General features: G+C 39.6%; 1 protein-coding gene across 1 annotated transcript in view; it reads right to left on the bottom strand.

Moving 5' to 3' along the window:
* The window catches only part of TOX (thymocyte selection associated high mobility group box), a 297,990-nt gene that overhangs the window by 146,053 nt on the left and 129,846 nt on the right, over positions 1-22,091 (bottom strand). Inside the window, exon 2 of the mRNA XM_060035150.1 lies at positions 5,905-5,970. Coding sequence (XP_059891133.1) covers positions 5,905-5,970 — 66 coding nt within the window. The remainder of the gene's footprint in view (positions 1-5,904; positions 5,971-22,091) is intronic.

Below are 22,091 nucleotides of genomic sequence, written 5' to 3' on the forward strand. Positions count from 1 at the left end.
ATGATCAAGAAAATCTGCAGAAAGACTAATGTGTGCTTGACTATCAAGAGCCCTACGATATATATTTGCATGGCGCCGGTATTCAGTATCCATACAGCTATTAAGACATTTTTATAAACTGTATGAAATATGTGAGCTATTTCAAGATATAATTCTGAAAAACAGATTTCCATGTAAGAAGCCAATTTAGGAAGAAAACAACATAAACAATAGTAACTTGTGTGCTCGAGTGAAGCATCTTTTTAATTTTGAGTAATGAAGATGTCAAGCCAAATGCTAGAGTAGTTTAACTTAATTAGGTGGCCTATTTTTCCAGGCAGCCTTTCATTTCCCATTGAAAACTCAGCTTGTATGCAAGGCAAAAGAGCAATTTTGTCTGTAATGAATACCTCCGGGACTGCGCAGAGTAATCATTTGAACGTTACACTGAAGACTGGTTTGAGTAACTAGTTTGGGCTTGTTAAGATGTCAGACTTTGCTGGACTAACTAGATTACTCAAAGCCTGGCAGTTTTGCTATTTTATTGGGTGAATGGTCAAAAAGTCAAGCTGACCTTACTCCCGAAATTTCTGCCAAAAGGAACCAATCTAAAAGTAATTGGTCTAATTTATAGTTCAAATTTATGTCATGATCATGGAAATTTTATGGCCTAAGTCAAGAGATGTTTTTTCCAAAGTGCTCTTAAAAGATATTATACTTTCCAGGCCCTGTTGTCATACCTCATTTATTTTCTATCTAACCCTGAGAATTTTCTCATTAGGAAAACATGTAACTAAAAATACAGATATAGCTATTAATATGTTTGCAAACCTCAAAATATTACAATTCTAACAGTAGATTTAAGAGAGCACTGCACAAACACACCATTGTAAAGCAATTATACCCCAATAAAGATGTTAAAAAAAAAAAGAGAACACTGCACAAAAAAGAACTTGGAAAGTCCTATTGGTTCTGCTGCCATTATATTGCATATGACAAATAGCAATCCGATATTATTGTAAGAATAAATGCCTGTTATTATCTAGTCTATTATTACATTAGTTCTCTGAGTCTTGGACTTGAAATAATTCTCTGAGGAGACAGAAGTGCTGGTGTCTTTTGTTAATGTGCAAGGTGCTGACACCCAGGAGGAGGGGTGCTCCTGGAATGGAATGGGCATGGCCAGATTTGCTAAATGTCTGCACAGGAGGGCTGAAAACCATCGCAAGTAGAAGACTCAAAGAGTTAAGGTGATTGAAACATGTACACAAAATAATGCTGCACACTTCCAACGTGTCGGGCATCATCTAAGCACAGGAGATCCAGAGAGAAAGAAGGGCGAGTCCTACCACAGTCAGGTGGGCAGGCTACATGCCACGGCAGGGCAGATGTGTGCCTCGGTAACTCCAACCAGATGCTGGAGAGGCACGGAGGTGTGTAAGGAAGGAAGGAACATGGATCGTTCAGCAACACCAAGAGGAGAGAAGGAAAGATGGAAATGAGGTAAGATGAGCTGACTTAATGAGAACCTTTGAGGTCCAGAGCTCAGGCAGTAATTACACAGAAGGAAAAGAGGAGACAGATTCAGCAGTGATGCAGAGAAGTAGAGTCAGAACTACCTGGGATCAACTCAGGGCTGAGAGTGTAAGGGAGACTCTTCAAGTTTCTGTCTTGGGTGACGGGGCTGGGGGTGGTGTTAACTCTCACGACTATAGGCAATATAGGAAAAAAAGAAGTTTGGGGTGAGGGAGTGGGCTGGAGGTGATGAATTTCAGTTTGACGAATGGATATGTTGAGTCTGAGCTGCTGTTAGGGACAGGTGCCCAGGGAGGTTAGAAATCAAACCTGAAACTCACATGAGAGCTGCCCTAGATGGCGCTCTTCAACTTTTCCATTCAAGATGGATGGTACAAAATGCACGTTAGATGCTTAGTTGTAAGATTGTAAGTTGTTAGATGTAAGTTGTAAGGAAAAAATAATATTGCTTTATTTTATCATAGTTATTTTTAATCTTGAAATTTGAGGAACCAGGTAAGAGAGACAATTCCAGTGCAGGAAGAAAAAAGAAGCAGAGAGAGCTGATCACAACCTGAAAATAATCTAAAACAGGATCTTAGGTCAGGACATTTAATACTTAGGGTTTACTATGATGAGCAGAATTAACAACAAAAATTAGTTCAAGCTTAAAGGATAACTGTTCATGGAAGGAAGGAGGATGGAAGGAAAATACGAAGAAGGGGAGAAAGAATGAAGGAAGCAGGGAAATAAAGAGGGAAAACAAGCAGAAAGAAATGGTTTACTGGAGTCAAGGCCAAGGTCAAGGAGGAAGTGATTTATTAAAAAACATGGTTCAATCAAGTAACCAAATCTTCTCCATGATCTGACACCAGAAAAATCTTCTGATTTTCCCTGTCAGGTGATTATCTCTTGTGTGTATGTGTGTATATATATATATATATATATACACACACACACACACACACACACACACACACACACACACACACATATTAAAAAAAAAACAGTCCTTCTCAATCTTTTCCACACAGTTCCTGAACTGAGACACAGGTGAGAAGTGAAGAGTTCCTATGTCCACGGAACTGGTAAAGAATGTTGCCAGTGTGGGTGGAAAGCATGGAATGAATAGGTAGTCGTGGAAAATGATATTTTTGTAACTTCCATAGAAGAAAAAGAATGAGGAAAAGAAAACGGAAAAAATAAGTAAATAAATAGATAAATGACCTTGGTGCCATAGAAGTTCCTGTCAAGAGAACCGGACTCCTGTTTCCTTTGATGTACTTGGTTCAAATGAACATTTATATCTTGAGCATAATCAATCACATATAAGGAATTACAGAAGGTACTAGAATTGTAAGGGCTGGAGAAAGGAGCTTGAGTTTTTCAGGGAAAGAGAAGGATTGATCCCCAGCATGAGTGGGCCTGGGCTATTCTGGAGAAGGGGCAGGGCTCTGGTGGGCAGCCCAATCCCCTTCCACCTCCTTGTTGTGTCCTTCGGCATGTTGGTCAATCAAACATGACACGTTAAGAATGACAAAGGAGTGTGTGATGGCCAGTGGCCCCTCCTCATGTCTGGCTTCCCTTCCATTAGCCACTCACATTTTCCCCCAAACTCTACAGAAGGGAACCTGCAAGTTCATGAGGTATCAAGCAACATGGGCCCCCTTAGCCAGGGTCTAGAAACCCACAAAGAAATCTTGCATTGCATGGTTCAAACGCTACCCAGGGTAAGAAAAAGCTAAATGGTGTCTAAAGCACTGAGTGGCCAGCACACTTAGGGCTATTATAGGAGAAAACAGTCAATATTCTAAGAACGAAGCCGGGAGAAGTGGAAATGTCATGGGTTTTTATTGCATACTTATCAGGCTTATTATAGGGTGGTATATTTGATGTAAAAGCTGCCTATCGATTACAAAATTATATGCAAAAAAATTTAAGGATTTGTATACACTAGCTTAAGAGGTATAGAATTCACGTAGTAGATAGTGCCAGAGAGCCCTCTGGGACTGTCTAAAAGAATATCATTAATTTTTACAGTGTCCTTCCATTTCTGGAGCCATTCCAGCACTGGCTTTCTATAAAAATCATTTCAAGTTTAGAATCATGCTATTTGCCTGCAGCAACGTCACAGGAGCAGTAGTGTGCCATATGCTACTACTTAGCAACTTAGTCTGTTGAGTCCCAAAGCATGTACTGATTTGACAATTGAACAGGAATTAAAATTGTTGAGAGATACTAAGAGGCAAGTTGTCTTGGATTACTCGACTATGCAGATGTTTGATGTTATGTAGGAAAAAGAACAAAGCTATTTTTTTTCCTGCAGGATGACTAAAATCTTATTTATAGTTGCCGAAAGGGGTAAATTGATTAAAATTCCCAAAAGAATACCAGGTAATGAATTCTTGAATATACCATATTACAGTAAACAAAAGGAATGTCAAGTGTAAAATTTAGCTAAGGCCATTCAACTTACGTAATTTGTGAAGCTTATTCTCTGCCAGAGTGTGTATTATTTTACATTAGTGGAATTTTTGAAATAGCACATTCTAAAAACATTTTCATATGTGCTGCATTATTAAAAAACAGTTTGCTTCAGGCACAGAAACCGGCTATATCTTTACAAAGCACATAAAGTATCTGGAGCTCTTTACTCCTTTATGAATTATCACTGGCATTTAAAACATTCTTGGTAACTCTTGACTTAAATATTAAGAAAAATAATGCTAGTTGTTTGATTTTAGTCAGGGTTTAATATTATTCATTGTACTTGAATTTAAAAATCTAAGTTGTTATAATGTATATGCTTTGAATTTCCCATCCTTTATCCAAAAGTCTTCAAGGCGGACATAATGATTCTCTGAAAGGGAGCAGCTGCTTTATAACAGCAATCATTTATTGAGTTTGTGTTTCTACTGTTTCAAACAAATTCAATTAGCCCTTACACTTCAAAACCCTAAAGGCAACAAAGAGATGATACCAGGTTGCTTTAATCTAATAGTAATACTAAACTTGTCAGTACAGTTTTGGGATTGATGGTTGGAAGAAAATTAATAGTAACATTTTTCATTTTTTAATCAAACAGTCCTACTCAGAACTACCTATGGATCCTGCCGGCTACTTAGCTGAATGAATTCAGTTAAGTAAAAATTCTAAACGCAAAGCCCAGCCTTCCAAAGGTATTCTGAGAGTGATCGACTCAGTTGAATGGAAGGAAATGTAGTCCGGATCTTTGAACTTAATGATGACCTTCTCATCTGAACAATATAGTATAGTTTCCAGAATGTCTGCCAGAGAAGGCAGTGATCATAATGACTTCTAAACGCAAAGTTCACGGAGAGGCAGGCCTGCCTCTGTTTTGAGTTAAGCCTGAGACATTTTGTTCTTAGAGAAATTTCAAAGCCCCATAAAGTGCACCCCTGACACATACATTAGATTTAATTCACTGACAAGCACCATGAAGAAAAATCGTTCTATTTTTGTTCCCTATTCCCCCACCCTTCCCAGTTATCAAATCTATTTGGGCGGATATGAAAACAACTGTTTTCAATGTTTGAGTTTATGCTTTGGTTACTGACACATGAAACTCCAAGTTACCACGGTTATACTCTTCCAGAAAAAAATATGTGCAAGTCCACACAATGCTCCTGTAAACTCTCCCTCACTTTCATTTATTCATTTATTTGTTTTTGCTTACAAGGTTCTTACATACCATGTTATAGTGGCCCCCTAGGGCAGTTACCACTTTGCTTCAAACACCCTCTGTGGATCAAGGGGCCTGGTCTTAAGTATCTAAAAATAAATAGCCAAGCCTTCACGTCTATAAATGTAACCATTTACATTTTCATTGGACTTCTGTTGTCACTTCTCATGATTAAATACCTTGTCAACCATTCCCAGGGAAATGGATACAAACGTGCCCTTCAAAGGTTTCCCATCATATCGCGGATTTTGGCTTGAAAACAGACATAGAGCACTTTCTGGCCCTGCGATTCTGGAGATCAATGGAACATTTTATTGAAAACTGCCCCAATAATTGATCATTAAAGCTATTTGCGACATGTGTAGCTTATAATAATTAACTCATCTATAGTCAGAAGCTCAAATAACCTGCACCTGTAAAGACTTTATTTCCTAAAGGTAAAACAACTGTTTAGGAAAGATCATGCTGGCAAAACAGCTGCTTGCCGTTCTGGAGAGGAAACAAGGTATTATCTTTCAACAAATGCCAACTCTGGTGTTTTATCAGCTCGATCTCATTAACTGAAAACAAGGCTTGAATGCTTTGTTTATAAATTATGATTATTCCTGATTGCGGCAGCTACTGATAGTGCTACTCATTTGCAATGCAACTCTTTGAATTTGTTTAATTACAATTTGAAACAAGGCAGAGAAGATTAATTAACCCACCTGGCTGGCTGGCACATAGTCCTGGCTCGGCTCTGTCATGCTCATATACATGTTCTCACCGTCAAACTGCGAATGAAATAATAGTAAACATTCAGCAATCTTGACTGTGTGCATGTTTGTTTTGTTTGTTTTGTTTTTTTCCACCATCAAACTGGAAAACAGTAGCCATAAAAAAAAAATACTGTGGTTGGAAATACGCAAAATCTGTCACAGCAAGAGAGCCACATCTATTCTTTGATGTTTCTGTTGTCATTTTCCTGACCCTGGATGTCAGTGATTTGGAGTAATTAGTGCTCTAGTAATTACAGCAAGCAAGCAAGAAATGAATGGTTTCCTTTCATCTGCAATCTGTTTTAAAACAAAATGGCTCATTTTGCGTACCACGTATATACATATTGCAGTTCGGTTGTAATGAAGTACTAAGTGGATGGCATGATTTCTGAAAGAAAAGGATAATGGAAAATACACTGAGGCACAGCTCAATGCATTCTGAGTTTGGCTCTCAAAAATGAAAAAGTGCAGAGTTTTCATAATAGACTGAAATTGGCTTCATCACAATAGCCTTATGATTAAAGAATTTTATAACAATATTTGAAAAGAGCACGTGCCACTACAAGCATGCTAAGAATGATAATAATAATGGATAACAATCAAAATATACAGGCTCGATGATTACATTTTCCTCTCCGAAGTTTTTCAAAGACACAGAATTAATGTAAGTATTACAAATGCATAGAAATCCGTATAGGAATTTAAAAATTAGGAACAAGATGGGAGGAGAAAATTCCTGGGGGCAGTTCGAGTGCAGAGCTGTGGAAGAGTTCAAACAACAACAACAGCATACTTTTCATTATTCGGGTTTCTGAAAGCAGTAATCACTCCATTCAAACTTAATCCTCAGCTATCTTTAGTCACTAGATAAACGGGCAAAGCATTTCCCTTTTAGTTAAAAGAAGAATTTTCCCAAGGAAATAATCAAATGGACTAATACAGCCAGCTTCAAAGAGCTGAGTCTGAATGTTCTTTCATTGCAGACTAGTTTCAGACACGGGAACTTGAATATCTGAGAAGTTATTTTTCAAGACACAACAGTGTTCCTGATGGAGATACACGCGCACAGTTCTGTGGATGGACTTTTACGCCACCGGAAAACCGTGTTATAGACATGGCATAAGAGGCCCTGCGAACGCTGGGGACACACCACACCTTCGGAACTGGCTCTGAACTACAGTCAGCAGCAGTCAGTGCCCTGAAGAGTCGCACAAACGTGAGCTGCACAAGTAAAGACCTCCCTAAGGACACTGAAGCACTCATCAAGTTCAAAGAACCAAAGGATTTCCTCACACATCATCCTGCAAATGTATTTCATGTTTTGTGAACAGACTTACCTAAACAGATCTGAAGTCACTCATTGAAAGATGTGGTTGTTTGGACAGATCAGAAATAGCACACCCAGAAAAGAACAGCTGGACAGTTTGGTTGCTCTGTCATCTGGCATAGGAGCCCTGAGTCCGAGTGACTTACCCAAGGTTGGTTTTCCATCAGTCGGGTGAATGCCTTCAGCCCAAAGGTAGTCTAGCCCCAATCGATCCGCCTGTTACTCCTACCGGCTCAAAACCTAACAAAGAGCATCATTTAGCATTTCTCCACCGCCACCCACTGTTGGTTTGTTTATAAATGTTTTTAATGTTAAGATGCCAAAGAACCATTTAAAATATGGACAGTTTCTCTGACTGTGGCAAACTAAACTGAAGTAGTGAAGTGAATCAAATACTCCACTGCCTGTGCATATTCTATAAATGTGTTACTTTCTATTTCATCTTCTCTTACTCATTTTCTAAATCTGGTGTCATTCTCAAGCCAACTAAAGCTTTGAAGTTTTGGTTTTAGTCTATCCAAAGTGTATGCTAATTGAATACATGCAATGTTACTGCTCCTAAGGACTCTTTCCTCAAAAAGTATCAGCGCTTAAGTAATATTGAGCCAAGGCTGAAACAGCATTTTAAATAAAAGATATGTGGCTACAAGAAAAACCATTTTTTTGAGTATATTCTATGTGCCTGTAACCTACCTGTATCTTTACATGTATTAACTGATTTAATTTTCACAACTACAAAGAGTTAAAGTATTATTATTACCTACAAAGGCACAGAGAATCAAAGCTAGAGGCTCGAAATTACACAGCTACTAAAAGGCAGGGCTGGGATTCAAACCCAGGAAAGCTGACTTTCTAGCACATGCATGTAATCCCCATAACAAATATAAATATATTCTGAATCATAATGATGAGTAAGCCATCAATTCTGAAAATGTCAATATATTATCAAAGCAGAGTGATGACAGCATCTCAATGACGTTGAGATACTGTACAGAATTTCTATGGTATTGTGAGGCTTTCAAAAAAAAACGAGAGTCCCAGTGACCTGGCAATTTAGTAATCAGGCTGGCAGAATATTCCTGGATGCTTTATAATTAAGCCTTAAAACACAGGGAGGTGGTTTGACAGTTAATTTTTTGTTTGATTGTTTGTTTGTTTGTTTGTTTTGCGGTACACGGGCCTCTCACTGTTGTGGCCTCTCCTGTTGCGGAGCACAGGCTCCGGACGCGCAGGCTCAGCGGCCACGGCTCACGGGCACAGCTGCTCCGCGGCATGTGGGATCTTCCCGGACCAGGGCACGAACCCGTGTCCCCTGCATCGGCAGGCGGTCTCTCAACCACTGCGCCACCAGGGAAGTCCTGACGGTTAATTTTATGTGTCAATTTAGCTGGGCCACAGGTGTCCAGATATTTGGAAAAATATTCTGGGTGTGTCTGTGAGGGTGTTTTGGGACAAAACTAACATTCAAATTGGTAAAATGAATAAAGCAGATTGCCCTCCCTACTGTGGATGGGCCTCATCCGATCAGCTGAAGGTCTGAATAGAACAAAAAGGCTGACTTTCCTGAGAGTGAAAAGGAACTCCCCCTGCCTGACTGCTTGACCTGGGACACCAGTCTTCCTGCCTTCAGACTCCAACTGAAACATCAGCTCTTCTTGGGTCTCAAGCCTGCCAGCTTTTGGACAGGAACTATACCATTTGTTATTGTTTGAATATTGTTTTTTATGAAGAAAAAACAAACAACTCCTGGGTCTCCAGCTTCCCAAGTACAGATCTTGGGACTTCTCAGCCTCTATAATCATATGAGCCAATTCCTATAATAAATCCTCCCCTCTCTCCACCCCCCTCCTTCTCCCCATGCCTCTGTCTATATATATATATATATATATATATATATATATATCTATCTCAGTATATCTCTGTCTATATATATATCTGTTGGTTCCATTTCTCTGGTGAACTCTATACAGGTGGCTTCTTCTATTACTATCAAGATATTCACAACTCCTCTGAAAGTTTATCTCTGGAGGACCTGAAATGTAGAGACACATAAAGAGATGACCTCTATCTTACACTACTGCCTGCTTTCTAGGGGAGCGGAAGCCACAGTGATTTTGCTGTGAGAGTCTCTGGCCTCACCATGCCCACTTCCTGTGCCCCGGTCCATGTCACATACATCCGCACCTCTTCGTCCAGACTGCCTTCCTTCCCTTTTACTTGTTAAAATGTTTCTTACACCCCTCAGTTCCCTTTAGTCAGGGCTGTCTCTAGCCTCTGGGCACCCTGTGGTAGCTTTCTGGTTCCAGGCAGGTTTTGTTGCCAGGGGACTAACTCCATGGGGCTGTGAGCTACAAGACAGTACACATCTTGGTTATCTTTAGTGTCTTTATAGCTTAGGGCTGGCATATAAGAAGTCCTCAGGCAATGTCTAATTAACAAAAGTTAAACTATATTTGCTTGGTTAAATAGATCATCTTCCTAGAGAAGGCAATAACTTGAGAGGAGGAAGAATATTCAGCTTTTAGAGAATAGTTTGAAGGCTTCTGAAAGGGGAAAATTCATAGTCTTACAGTGGATTAAAACTGGAGCAGAATTAAAATAGGAGCAGAAGCTCTTACGAAGAAAAAAAAAAAATGTACAGAAATAACCAGGAGACCAATACTTAAATGCTGGAACCTGTCCTTCCTCAAGATTTTTATTCAATGAAAAAACATGTAGATTGACCACGAATCAAGAGATCTGGCTATAAATTAACTTATGGCCTCTTTTTGAAGAATTTTGAGTTGCCAAACAAAGATAAATGTATGTCAGAACAATCCTGGTCATTCCCCCTGTGTTTGGACAAAGTCTTGAGCCCGGGGAGAAAAATAAGCCAAGATCCCAGTGCCCCAGCCCCACCCTCTCAACCACAGACTGCTTTCAGGTTAATGTCATCCTTGTACTTTTTACAGCTCCACCCAACCACACCCCGGTCCAGGAGCTGGTTCCAGGGATCCCAACAGGCCGTGTGCTGACGCAACGTTCTTAGAATGCATCCTGTGGCTTGGGTTTATGTCTCGTTGCCATCTGAAGTTGAATTACAGTGCACAGAGTCCTAGAATTTCGGTCTTGGGAAGGTCCCTTGAAGGCATCATATCTGAACCCCTCATGTTATGACTGAAGAAACAGACTTTTTACTGGTCATGCAGTACATCTGGGTGTAGAATCAGGTCTAGATTCCTAGTAGAAGAGCTTTCCACTATGACACACTGCATCACCCATCTACCCCATCACCCATAAAAAGTGAGGGGGCAGACTCTACGGCTACTGTCTTATACTCCATCGCAAATAATAAGTGAGGGGTCAGATCTCCGATGGTCTGCGTGGGGCTTGTTTGCCTACCCCACAGTCTGGAAGGCACAGTATTTGCGTTATTACACTAATGACCCCAGTTCACTTCATCTGGACCACATATTAGATGAACCTTATTCCTAATTGTTGTAATAACATGATTTTATTAAAAATAACTAACTTCATTTCCTTATTCCTTACGTTTGTCACAGTTATTCTTAGAAGTCAGCTAAATTTAGGCATTATAACTTTTCAAAATATATCTAAGCATCCTAGGACTTAAAATTTCCATGTATTCTCAATTTAAAACCTGAAGCAAAGTTTGAAGGAATAAATAGGCTGACTTATTTAAATCTAAATGTAAATGGCATCAACTCAGGATTAGCCTTTCTGACCAAGTGCGTTATACTCTTTCTCGTGTTTTGATTTCAAAGCACCAGGGGATGCAATCACATAAAAAGTCATTTATAATCTTCTACTACAGTTTTTAAAAATTGTTTTCAGAGGATATTAACCAAACCCATAATCCCAAAGAGCTTTTCAAACTAGGTAGTTATTATTTCTTCTATTTAAAAACTGAAAGCAGACATCCAACACTGTCTGAACATAGTGAACGAAGAGCAGAAATGAGCAGTATTAGGCTCCCAAAACCACTAACACAAGAAAAATCAAAGATAGAATGTGAAGTATAAAGCAATCATTGGCACTGCTATAGGAAATGGGATCTATTTAGGGAAACCATTAGAAGAAAACCAGAAAACTGCTGCTGGGGGAGGATGGGGGGACCCCATGGGATTCATGAAACAGTACCACATTGTATCTCCTGTAAAAGCGAAAACCTTACATTTCTGGGTGTTTTCTGAAGGAATATTGGATACTCTTGTTTTTTTTTTTTAAAGGAGCTAAAAATGGAAATGTTTATAACAGAGAGTTAATTTGATATTTCTTAGAAGATAATAAATCATTATAAGACAGGGTAATATCGTCAAAGTAAAATGTCCATTTTTTACTGCTTGGCTCAATGTAAGATTAAAAGTCACTTTTTTTTTTTTGGTAATGAAAGAAATTGCGTAAGTTTGGTCGATGAAAGCAAAGACTTTTGCTGTTTCATGTAGAGCAAAGCATTTTAAAAGCTATAGCATAATGTGAAGGGTGAGCACAGCTGTCACCACTGTTCACACGCAGAGTAATGTGTAGCCAATAAAAATAGAGCAAGGTGAGCTCCTAGCTTACTACGCATCCTCCATTCTCCAGGAACAAGGTGAGGAGACACTGGAGAGGGAGTATGTGTTTATTTATCTTCCAGCTCCAAGGCTGACTGTGGAAATGTGAGATGGTCTAAGGCAGTCCGCCTCCATGCTGCGCCAGGCTGAAAGAAACGTACTGAGCACTGGGGCTGGGAAAGCGGCTCGCAGGCACTGAAAGGAGACCAGGGAGCACAGCCCATCAACACCCAGAGAAAAGGAAACAACTGCTGTTGGTGCTTTGAATGGATGTGCATTACAACCTGGGGGCACACAGAGCTGAACCAGGAAACAGAAACCCCTCTCGGTCGGCTCCTGTCACTTGAACTTGAGTGGTAAACACTCTGCTGCAGATCTGAATGGCATGGAGAGGAAATATGATCTGGGCACAGAGTGGCTGCTTGAACACTTGGCCTCTGGAGGAGGAGAGAGAGAAAATATCATCCCACTTGGCTATAGTGTGCCAAGTAGAACACTATACCCACCGCTTAGAATCTAGGCTCCATTTGGGAACTGAATTTATATTCTCATCTTTGTCCTAGTGATATATTTATCTGGGGAAGAACTGTATATCATGCTTCTGTTGTTAACTTTAATAACTGACATTTTCAGCAACAGTGCTATGCATTTACCTTGATCCCGTCCTCATGAACGCTGTCCTATACCAAGGCCCAATGGCATGCCTCGTACGGTAGCAGCAGTCCCCCTCTGCTGTTAAGGGTACAGCTACAGTGAAATGTGTGTTTGCTTTTTTAAACAACACACCAAACTTATTAACTCAAATGCACTCTGTATTAGTTTAAGTAGTCACACCTGATGGCTCCACACTTAAGATAATGATGCCATAATGGTTCAAACGAGCTCTAACCTTTGCAGGCACTTTCTAACCACGTTAAATATATTAAGCCACTTAATTTTTATAACAGTCTTGTAATATGGTGACAACTGTTACTCCCATCTTACAGATGACAAAACTGAGATACAAAGGAGTTAAGTAACCTGGCTGTGATGGATCCAATCACATATTCCCCAGGTCTGCTCAGCCTGCTTGACCCTCAGGCCTTGGCCGCTGGCCTTTAATTCCACAGTTCTCATGGTGATAAAGTCGCCAGACCCACCATTCCTGCTGCCACCACAGGTACAGTCAGAGGTGCCCCAAGCCCACACCAACTGACATCAAGAGGCTCTGCCCCTGGGCCAGGGCCGAAGAGGTTCTGCCTTGCTGAGTCTGTGCAGAAGGGCTGGTAACAGACCCTGAGAGCGTGGGGGAAGTATGGCCGGGTGGAGAGGACTGGCTCCCGGCGGTCCCTGCGGCCTTTGTAGAGAAGTCCCCTGTGCCCCACAAGCAGCGGTGACTGGCTGCAAAGCTACGGCAAGCCTGGAAACACGCGCCTTGTGTTCCGTTCTCCCTGCTTCCCTGCCATGGTCCCCCTTGCTCTGGACTCCCTGGGCCAGCTCTCCTGGCATTAACATGCGAGCTTACGGCAAGCCTGGAAACACGCGCCTCGTGTTCCGTTCTCCCTGCTTCCCTGCCGTGGTCCCCCTTGCTCTGGATTCCCTGGGCCAGCTCTCCTGGCATTAACATGCGAGCTTTCACCACCGGCTCTGCTTTCTGGGGCACCTGGACCAAGACAATGCCCAGTGAGTGGCCCAAGGTTAGTACGTGACAGCTCTTAACTGCAATGCTACATTTCATGTCGTCTTTATTCTGCTTCTATTATTGAGTCATTAGCTCTATTTTAAATGCCAATGCAGAGACAGAAACAAATTTATGAAACAGTAATCAACAGAACTAAGACTTTCCAATACCATGAAAATATCACTCCATTTACTAAAAGCCCTCCACATGGTGTCTGATATCAGAAAATCAGGAGCAATGATTTCTGATTCCATGTAGGAGTTTTGTTTTTGAAATGAATTTCCAAGTAATTTCTGAATTTCTATAAAGCAAAAAGCTGTAAAACTATATACTGTGTAGTTGAAACTCAGTGTAGTTTCAAATGATTGTTTCAGAACATTCCCCTGATGTATCACGTTTTAGACAAGTTTTTCTGAATCCATCTACTAAGAGAACAATTTGAGAAGTACATTCAAGCTTGCTGGCAATCCTTACCTAAGCGCACCATTTCCACATCACATCAGCTCTCACCTCATTTACCACAGTATCTAAATCCTGCATGGACGTGGAATGAAAAGTATGAAAGTCATTATTTTGGGGGGGGGTTGGCTCTTTTATTTCTGGTATTCCTTTGAAAGCACGGTGAACATTTTCCAGTATCTGACACCTGACACATAGAGAAAAAGGTGAGAATATTTTTCGCACGTCTAGTCTGGAAGAGCACGCTCTATTCTGGGAACCTCAAAACAAGAAAAATGTAAGACTAGAAGTTCAGAGCATTGAGATGGTTCTGAGACTTGAAGAACAGATGTAGAAAAAGATTAACAGAGAAGTTACATTTAGACTGGGATGGAAACTTTTTAAAAAGAGTTGAGGACAAACAATTATTGAATAATTTTGAGAGTAAAAGTAGTGGTACCAAATAAAAATACAAATAGGAAGGTACAGAGTTATTAAGATGGAGATTCTCACTTCCCTATTATTATTACTCAGAAAATAACACTGAGACTAAATATAACAACTATGTTACAGGAAGAGACTTCTGGTCATTAAAATCTCCTAATGGTAGGACAGGTGTTGAAATATATTTTGGTATATTCAGGGCAAACCTGACCAATTAGAAATATAAGAAGCTCAGTTTAGATCTACTCCATTTCCTTTTTGAGATCATATATAGCATTTATTTTTTTCAGGCTCCAGAGAGTTTCTGTTTTCTGAATGAAAACATACTGACATTTTGAAGAACTGGATTAAATCTTTCAAGTCATTGAGTATAAATCTGTCCATTAGGAAAGGAAGCAAAGCTCTGTTAGCATGGATCTTTCACTTTAAGGAACTTGAGAAGTCACTCAATCCGTTTGTTTTATCAAAAGGAGTATACTTCTTAAATTTTCTTTGAGATCTTCAAATACTATATAGTTATACTTATTTTTTACATCACCTTCTTTGAAATTTAACCCATGATCCCATGTAACTTTCCCTGCTGACTTATCCACATTTTTATGAAGATGATGGAATAATTTTCCTTGCTTTAGCTTAAGACTTCATGCATAAGATGCGCCCTTCCCAAGGCATGTTCATTACATGTACTTATAGAGTTTCAATTCCTAAGTTTCTTTTTATTGTCTTCATGTTTACAGTAGTTCTAACTAGTCCCCCTCCTCATTCTCCCACTCCCATTTGAATTTTTTTTTTTGGTAGCATCCTCCCAAATACTTCATCCTCCTTTTGGACAACATCTTTCTTATAGCGTGATATGGTGCCAGAAACATGTCAGATCCGAAACTGGAAGTCTTGCTGCTGGAAACTGCAAGCCTGCTTCCAGTCAAAGCCTTATTTATACTGCACGGTGAGAAGAGATTGGTCTCCTTTGTTGTACTTTCTGGAATGGCACCATGTGATGCTCTTTTACTGAAAAATTGAGAGAATATCACCACATGGTACTATCAGGGGTGAACCATCTAGCATGGTCTTGCTGCCGTACAGTAAAATGTAATGGCAATCAACACAGTCCCAGATAAAAATGTGGTAATCATTCATTCAACAAATGCTCATTTTCGCACCCACTGTGTGCCAGGCCCCGTTCACAGTGATAGCAGCTAAGCTAACATTTATTTTATACTGACTGTGTGCCAGATGCACACATGCATTCACTCATTTAATCCTTATAACAACCCTGTGAAGCAGGCAGTATTCATGTCCTTTGACCAATAAGGAAACTGAGCCTTAACGAATTAAGTCACTTGGAAGGGGTAGAGCAGAGCCTCAATTCCAGGTCTGTTCGAGGACAGAAAAGTACCTACTAGAAGAACATCTGCTAAAGGAAAACAAGGCCCTTGCAAAAGAAGAGGATCAAGCAACATGAAAGTTTCAGGTATCCCGAAGTGACTAATGAATATCGTTTCCAATTCAATGGCTACCAGGAGAGCAGACTTCGTTATATTATTTTAGTGACAATATCCATGTAATGACAATGGGTATTTCCTGTAAGTACATACTTTATTCCATAGTCAACGCTAATGGGACCAGAGCAGTCACTAGAGGCAGGAAGTGTGTTAGGAAGACCACAGAGTTCAATAATCCAGAGTAGGGTTTGAAACTCATGTTTGCCACTCAATAGCTGTGAACTTGGGAAGACGTGGCCTCTATGAGCCTCAGTGGCCCTCTCACAGGATTGTCATGAAGACCATAGCTGCTTAGGGAATCACCTGGCACAAAGTACATGACTAGCTGATTCTCAAAGACAGTCCCTTACCTTTCTGATTACTGCTTGATGACCTAGACCAAGCCAGACGCAGTACATTAAACTAGTCTTCCTTCTTCTCCCTGACTGCTTCAAATCTTTCAATGCTCCCTAAGGTTTTCAAGGGAAATTCCAACTTCCTAAGTTTAGAACACGAGGTCCTTCATGATGAGAACAGCAGTGCCACCTGTTTATGGATGGTGCCCACGCTAAGCAGCCAGTGCCAGTGCCATGCCAATGTTAAACATTTTTAACACCACTCCTGTCTACATCTCATGTCACTGATTGATGTATGGGCGGCAAATCCCTGCCTCTGTTCCTCCCCATCATTCCTTCTGCTTGGAATACCTTTCCACCTCCCACTCCATTAGTTCTCTCCCAATTTTCTAGTAAAAAGATATCAGGGAATTGATCAACCGACCTGGAACACTTCTGAAAAGTGAAGGGAGGTACTATTACTAAATATGATTGAGCAACAGGCATATACTTGGCCTCTCCCAGACAAGAAGTATCTTTCCCCCAGAAGGTAAGCCTTCTCTGATGTCGCTGATGACTTAGGGTCCCTCCTCTGTGCCTCCATAAGTTTGCTACAGCATCAGGTGCTTATTGCAGCCTATACCTCATTGTGCTGTCACTGTTTTGTGCTACCCTTTCCTACGCTGGACTATCAACTATTAGAGGGCAGGGACCTTCCTATTTATTTTTCTATCCCCAGTACTTAGCATATGTCAAGCACACAGTATTTACTAAATAACATTACATGAATGATTAAATAAATTCAGTGCAATATTGTGAGAACTAGAAGCATTTCAGGTATCTCACCATTCTGCTATTCTGCAGTAGTATTTATTCCATGTGCTTTCATTTCCAAATCAATTTCCATCCATGAAAATAACTGATCCTCCAGGGGCACTGGACAAAAGCTTCTGTAAACCAGATCACACTCCAGTTTTCCATTTCTTCCTATTCTAAAGGGACCGATTATTTATTTATTTTTTCAGTCACTCTAGTTTGGATAATGTGAAAAGAAGTTCACTATATGAGCACCTAGATAATAGTGAAAACCTTCATGGCACCAATAGGCAAGCCCAGTTCCAGTAAGCAGACTGTGCCCATGCTGCTCCAGATCAAGCTGGTTTATTTTTTCACACTGACGTCAAGCTGCTGGTGAACACTTTGCTCTCTGAATCATCTCCAAATCTATACCAGCAAGCTAATGAAAAGCCAACTGGATTGGCAGACAAGAGTGCAATTCATTCCTCCCTTTTTCCCATGTGGTTTCTGAGTAATTCAGGGCCTCTTATTCCCTTGCAGGCATGGTAGAATAGGGGCAGAATTTAGGAGAGGTTCTATCATGGACTGGATCTGAAATAAGAAGACCCAGATAGGAGTCCTGGTTCTGACACTTCCTAGCAGACTGGTCTGAGAGTAAGAATTATACTTTCTTCATGCGATTATTTCAGATTCAAATGAGATATGGGAAAGCATTTGTAAATTGTAAAGCACTAAACATACAATCCCTGTGCTACATTCTGGAAACTATGGTACTTCCCCTCTGATGGCAAGTTTATTTGATTGTTTCCATCATTAAGTGGAAAGATCAACAGGCAGAAAGAGTGCAGAATCAGGCTAAATGTGCCCTAAATTAACCTATGAAGAGGTTTTTAATATGGAAAATGACATGTAGACATTATTTTTTTTATCACTATATACAGAAGGGCAGAGTCCTACCTTAAATATTAGGTAAGAGAAAAGCAATGGAGTGGAAAACAGAAAATAGTAGTGTAATTACCAAATAAATGAAAACTTTGTAGAGCATCATGTGTATGTATGTGCATGTAAATAGGTACACGTTTTTTTTTACATACGTACATATTTATTTACTGTATGTGTGTATAAAATTTTTTTTTCCTGAAATGTTATTTATTTGGTTTTTATTTAAGTTATTTTAAGCTACATAAGGGAGAAGCTATTATGGTTCAATACATTAAAAACTGCTGCACAAAACTGCAGGAGAAATTACCTGAAAATGTAAAGGATTACTGAACTCTTTTTTTTTTTTTTTTTTTTTTTGCGGTATGCGGGCCTCTCACTGTTGTGGCCTCTCCCATTGCAGAGCACAGGCTCCGGACGCACAGGCTCAGTGGCCATGGCTCAACGGGCCCAGCCGCTCCGCGGCATGTGGTATCTTCCCGGACCGGGGCACGAACCCATGTCCCCTACATCGGCAGGCGGACTCTCAACCACTGCACCACCAGGGAAGCCCTGAACTCTTCTTTTAATTCACAGAGAAAATATTACGCTGTCATGGCGGGCTACATCATATCACATTCACTAAAATTGCTTCGGGCAGATTTATTGTCATAAAATGAAGATTTCAGGCAGTTTTTGGCATAAAAATGCAATATTATACTTAAATATTAAATATATAGTAGCATGATATAGGATGATATAGGTTTCCTATTGCATTTTATTTTCCTTAGCTTATTAGCTTCATACAGTAAATTATCTGTAAGATAACAACTGCTCATTGTGTTTTACGGAACTATATATAACAATTTTTGTTCTAGTCCAACAATTGCATAACCTAGCTAGATACTTAAGCTGTTTCAGTAATCAGTTAATGTTCCTTATAATGCTCACATCAAAAAAATTATGTAATCTCTACTACTCTGTAACCTATAATTTCACTTTCTGTAAGAAACATTACATTATTAATATCTTTTGCACATTTCATATTTGCTATGAAAAATTCTGGCATAATATATTTTTATAACCATTAAGTAAATTAACATTAATGTTAAATTATGTAGTTTCAGGAATTTTTGTTTGAAATGCCTTCTGAATAGTTCTGAGTGGAACATACGTATTTATATATATATATATATATATATATATATATATATATATATATATAGACAGAGAGAGAGAGAGAGAGAGAGAGAGAGAGAGAGAGGGAGTCTTGTCTCCAAGAAATCCTTCAATGTTACTTGAGACATTAAACTTGAAACAATTTAAACAAGTATTGAAATAAGAATAGAATGGAAACTAAACATTAAAGCAAATCAAATTATCTAAGATGGACTTTAATTTTAAAAGCAGAATGATTTGCTTTTTCTTCAGAGTTAACCCAACTTTTCTCAGAAAGTTCTATTAGAGTGCCTACTCCCCATTCCACATAGTTTAGGCAACAAAGCTCTTTGGACACAAGACAGGAAAATATCCCACATGTAATATTTAAAATCCGTATTTTACAATATCCCCACTGCATACCATTTCCAGGCAGTGAACCTGCCTTTTAACAATCCATTCATATCAGTGGTTCCACAAGCTAACAGGTTTTCTCAAAACGTGTACACTTGAACCTTTATGTAAAATTTTAAAACTGTACTTTTTAAAAATAGTACATTTTCACCCTGATTCTGGAAAAGGAAAAGGTTTGTGGATGTGTACTTTTAGGAAGGCCTATGAGGCACCACGCGTTTTACCCATCAGCAGTCACTGAAGACTTTTCAGTCAAACGTTCCTTAAGGTGAGAGGCCGACTTAATGAAGGGTTTCTGTAATGCCAACTACATCAATCATATAGTTTGGCCATTCCATTATTTAGATGGTAATTTAGCATTTCTTTGGATCTTTTTGTATTCAACATTTTGTTTTGATGTTTTTTCAATTGCTTCATTCATTCTATTTAATAATATCATGATAGATATAACACAATGAATGCAACCCGTATCTTCTATGGGAGTAGTTCTCAACCGGGGGAACTCTGCTTTTGCTTGTTATGACTGAGGGGTGCTACTGGCATCTAGGGTGTAAGGGCCAGGGATGCCTCTGTACATCCCGCGGTGCACAGCACAGCCCCAATGTGAACAGTGCTGCTCTTGAGCAACCCTGGTCTATGGAATGGGTTGAGTCTGAGGTTTCGGTAAACTGTGACATGAGAGATAAGATTCACTATGAAATGATTCATTTAAGTAATAAAGGTAACTCAAACCCTAAATCAACTCATAAGTCTATTTAAAAAAAAAATCATTCAGGTACGGCCTAAATAGTTTGTACAACGCAATATAATTACCCAACTCTTACGGGGCTGAGAGCAATATTCCAGGTGCTTTGGGTATGGTGTTCAAAACAACAGGTAAAGAGCCCTCGTCATCCCATGCTTACGATTCTATTACTTCAAAATAAACATACGCCATATTACTTAAACTTTGGAGTTATAATTACTCTAGGTAACTACGGAATAACAAATTCTTCAAATGACACACGAAAACTGCCACTTGTCATGATTAAAACCCAAAACGTCTAAGAAAAATTAGTGATTTGTTACTTAGGATTTGTTTGCAAGATGTTGCATCTTCATTAAAACCATTAATATTCTGAGTAGATGGCAGTATTCATTTTATAAAGAAAAATGGAATTTCACCACTGTGTTTCATGCAGTTCTTAGGACAATAATATTCCCACAAGATGTTATCTGTCTAAAAAGGCAGTTCTTTATAATAACACAAAGCAGTTATTGGTACACCTAATTCAGAGTATCCATTATTTTTCAAGCAGTCTTCCTGGATATCAAATAGGCGTATATATTACTCTTTGAGAGATACATATGCAATATGTGTATATAATATTGTTGGGAGAGTGTAGACGCTATTTACCAAACCCTGTCTTCCCCAAATACTGTTATATTTTAAAACAATATAAAGCCATCTCTTCAATTTTTCTAAAAAAGGAGAGTCTATGACCAGGTTATCTTCTAAAAAAGCAAGAGCAAATAATCTAAAATTAATTAATAAGTCCTCCTAATTTGGTAAGTATTCCATATTTCTTAGGCAGCATGTTCATCCCCCCAATCATAACTTCATTGGTTAATAAAGTTATGAGGTTCATTCACTGAGAATGTGGTGGTTAGGCATTGAGGTAAGTGTCTCAGGGATGTTCACAGCAGCTAAGGGAAGTCAGCAAGGGATTTTAGATGGCCCCAGGCAATTCACAAAGTAGATGATCTGCCCAGTGGACAACGGGAAGTCAGAAAGGGCAGCCGACAGGGCCACTTCAGTTTGAGTGGAAAGAGAAGACACGGCAAGTCAGCAGTGTTCAGGAAAAAACATCTACATTTAGGCAGAACTCTGGGAGGAGTTGGTCTGGGTCCTTTGCATCTTAAAATGGTTAGACACTCTGTGCTGCTGGGGCCGACCTTTCAAAGTGGTTCAGTGACTTTAATGAAGAAGGCAAGGAGTATGTATGCAAAGTACTCTGATGATCTTAGAGGAAATAAACCACCTGTATGTTTGTAAATGTTTAAACACTATTCCCTCCCATATAGGAAAGTATGCATTAATAGACCTGCTTTTTAAAACAGCGTTATCATTTAGCTTCTTAGAAATGAACAAACTTCACTTTCTAGAGCAGTTTTAAGTCCACAGCAGGACCCAGCACGAAGTGCAGAGAGCCCTCACACAGCCCGTCCCCGCACACGCACGCAGCTTTCCCCCACTTCCGACATCCCTCACCACAGCGGGGCGCTTGTTACAATCGCTGAACCTATGCCGACACGTCATTATCACCCAAGGTCCACAGTTTACATTAGGGCTCGTGCTTGGTGTTGTACATTCTATGATTTTGGACAACTGTGCCATGATATGTATCCACCACTATGGTATTGTACAGAAAAAGAGCTATATTGGTGCCTTTTTTTGTTCAGTATTTTTTGTCTATACAATCAGAGTTAAGAGGATTCTTTTTAGCCAGTACTGCCTCTACCTCCAAAAAAATACTGTTGCTAAAAATAACCCCCTCGTCTAAGCTTCTACTTGTAGTCCTTACCACACTGAGAATGAATTGGATTTTTCTCAAATTAACATTAGGGAGG

Source organism: Delphinus delphis, chromosome 17 (genome assembly GCF_949987515.2).
Source record: "Delphinus delphis chromosome 17, mDelDel1.2, whole genome shotgun sequence".
Taxonomy (NCBI): Eukaryota; Metazoa; Chordata; class Mammalia; order Artiodactyla; family Delphinidae; genus Delphinus; species Delphinus delphis.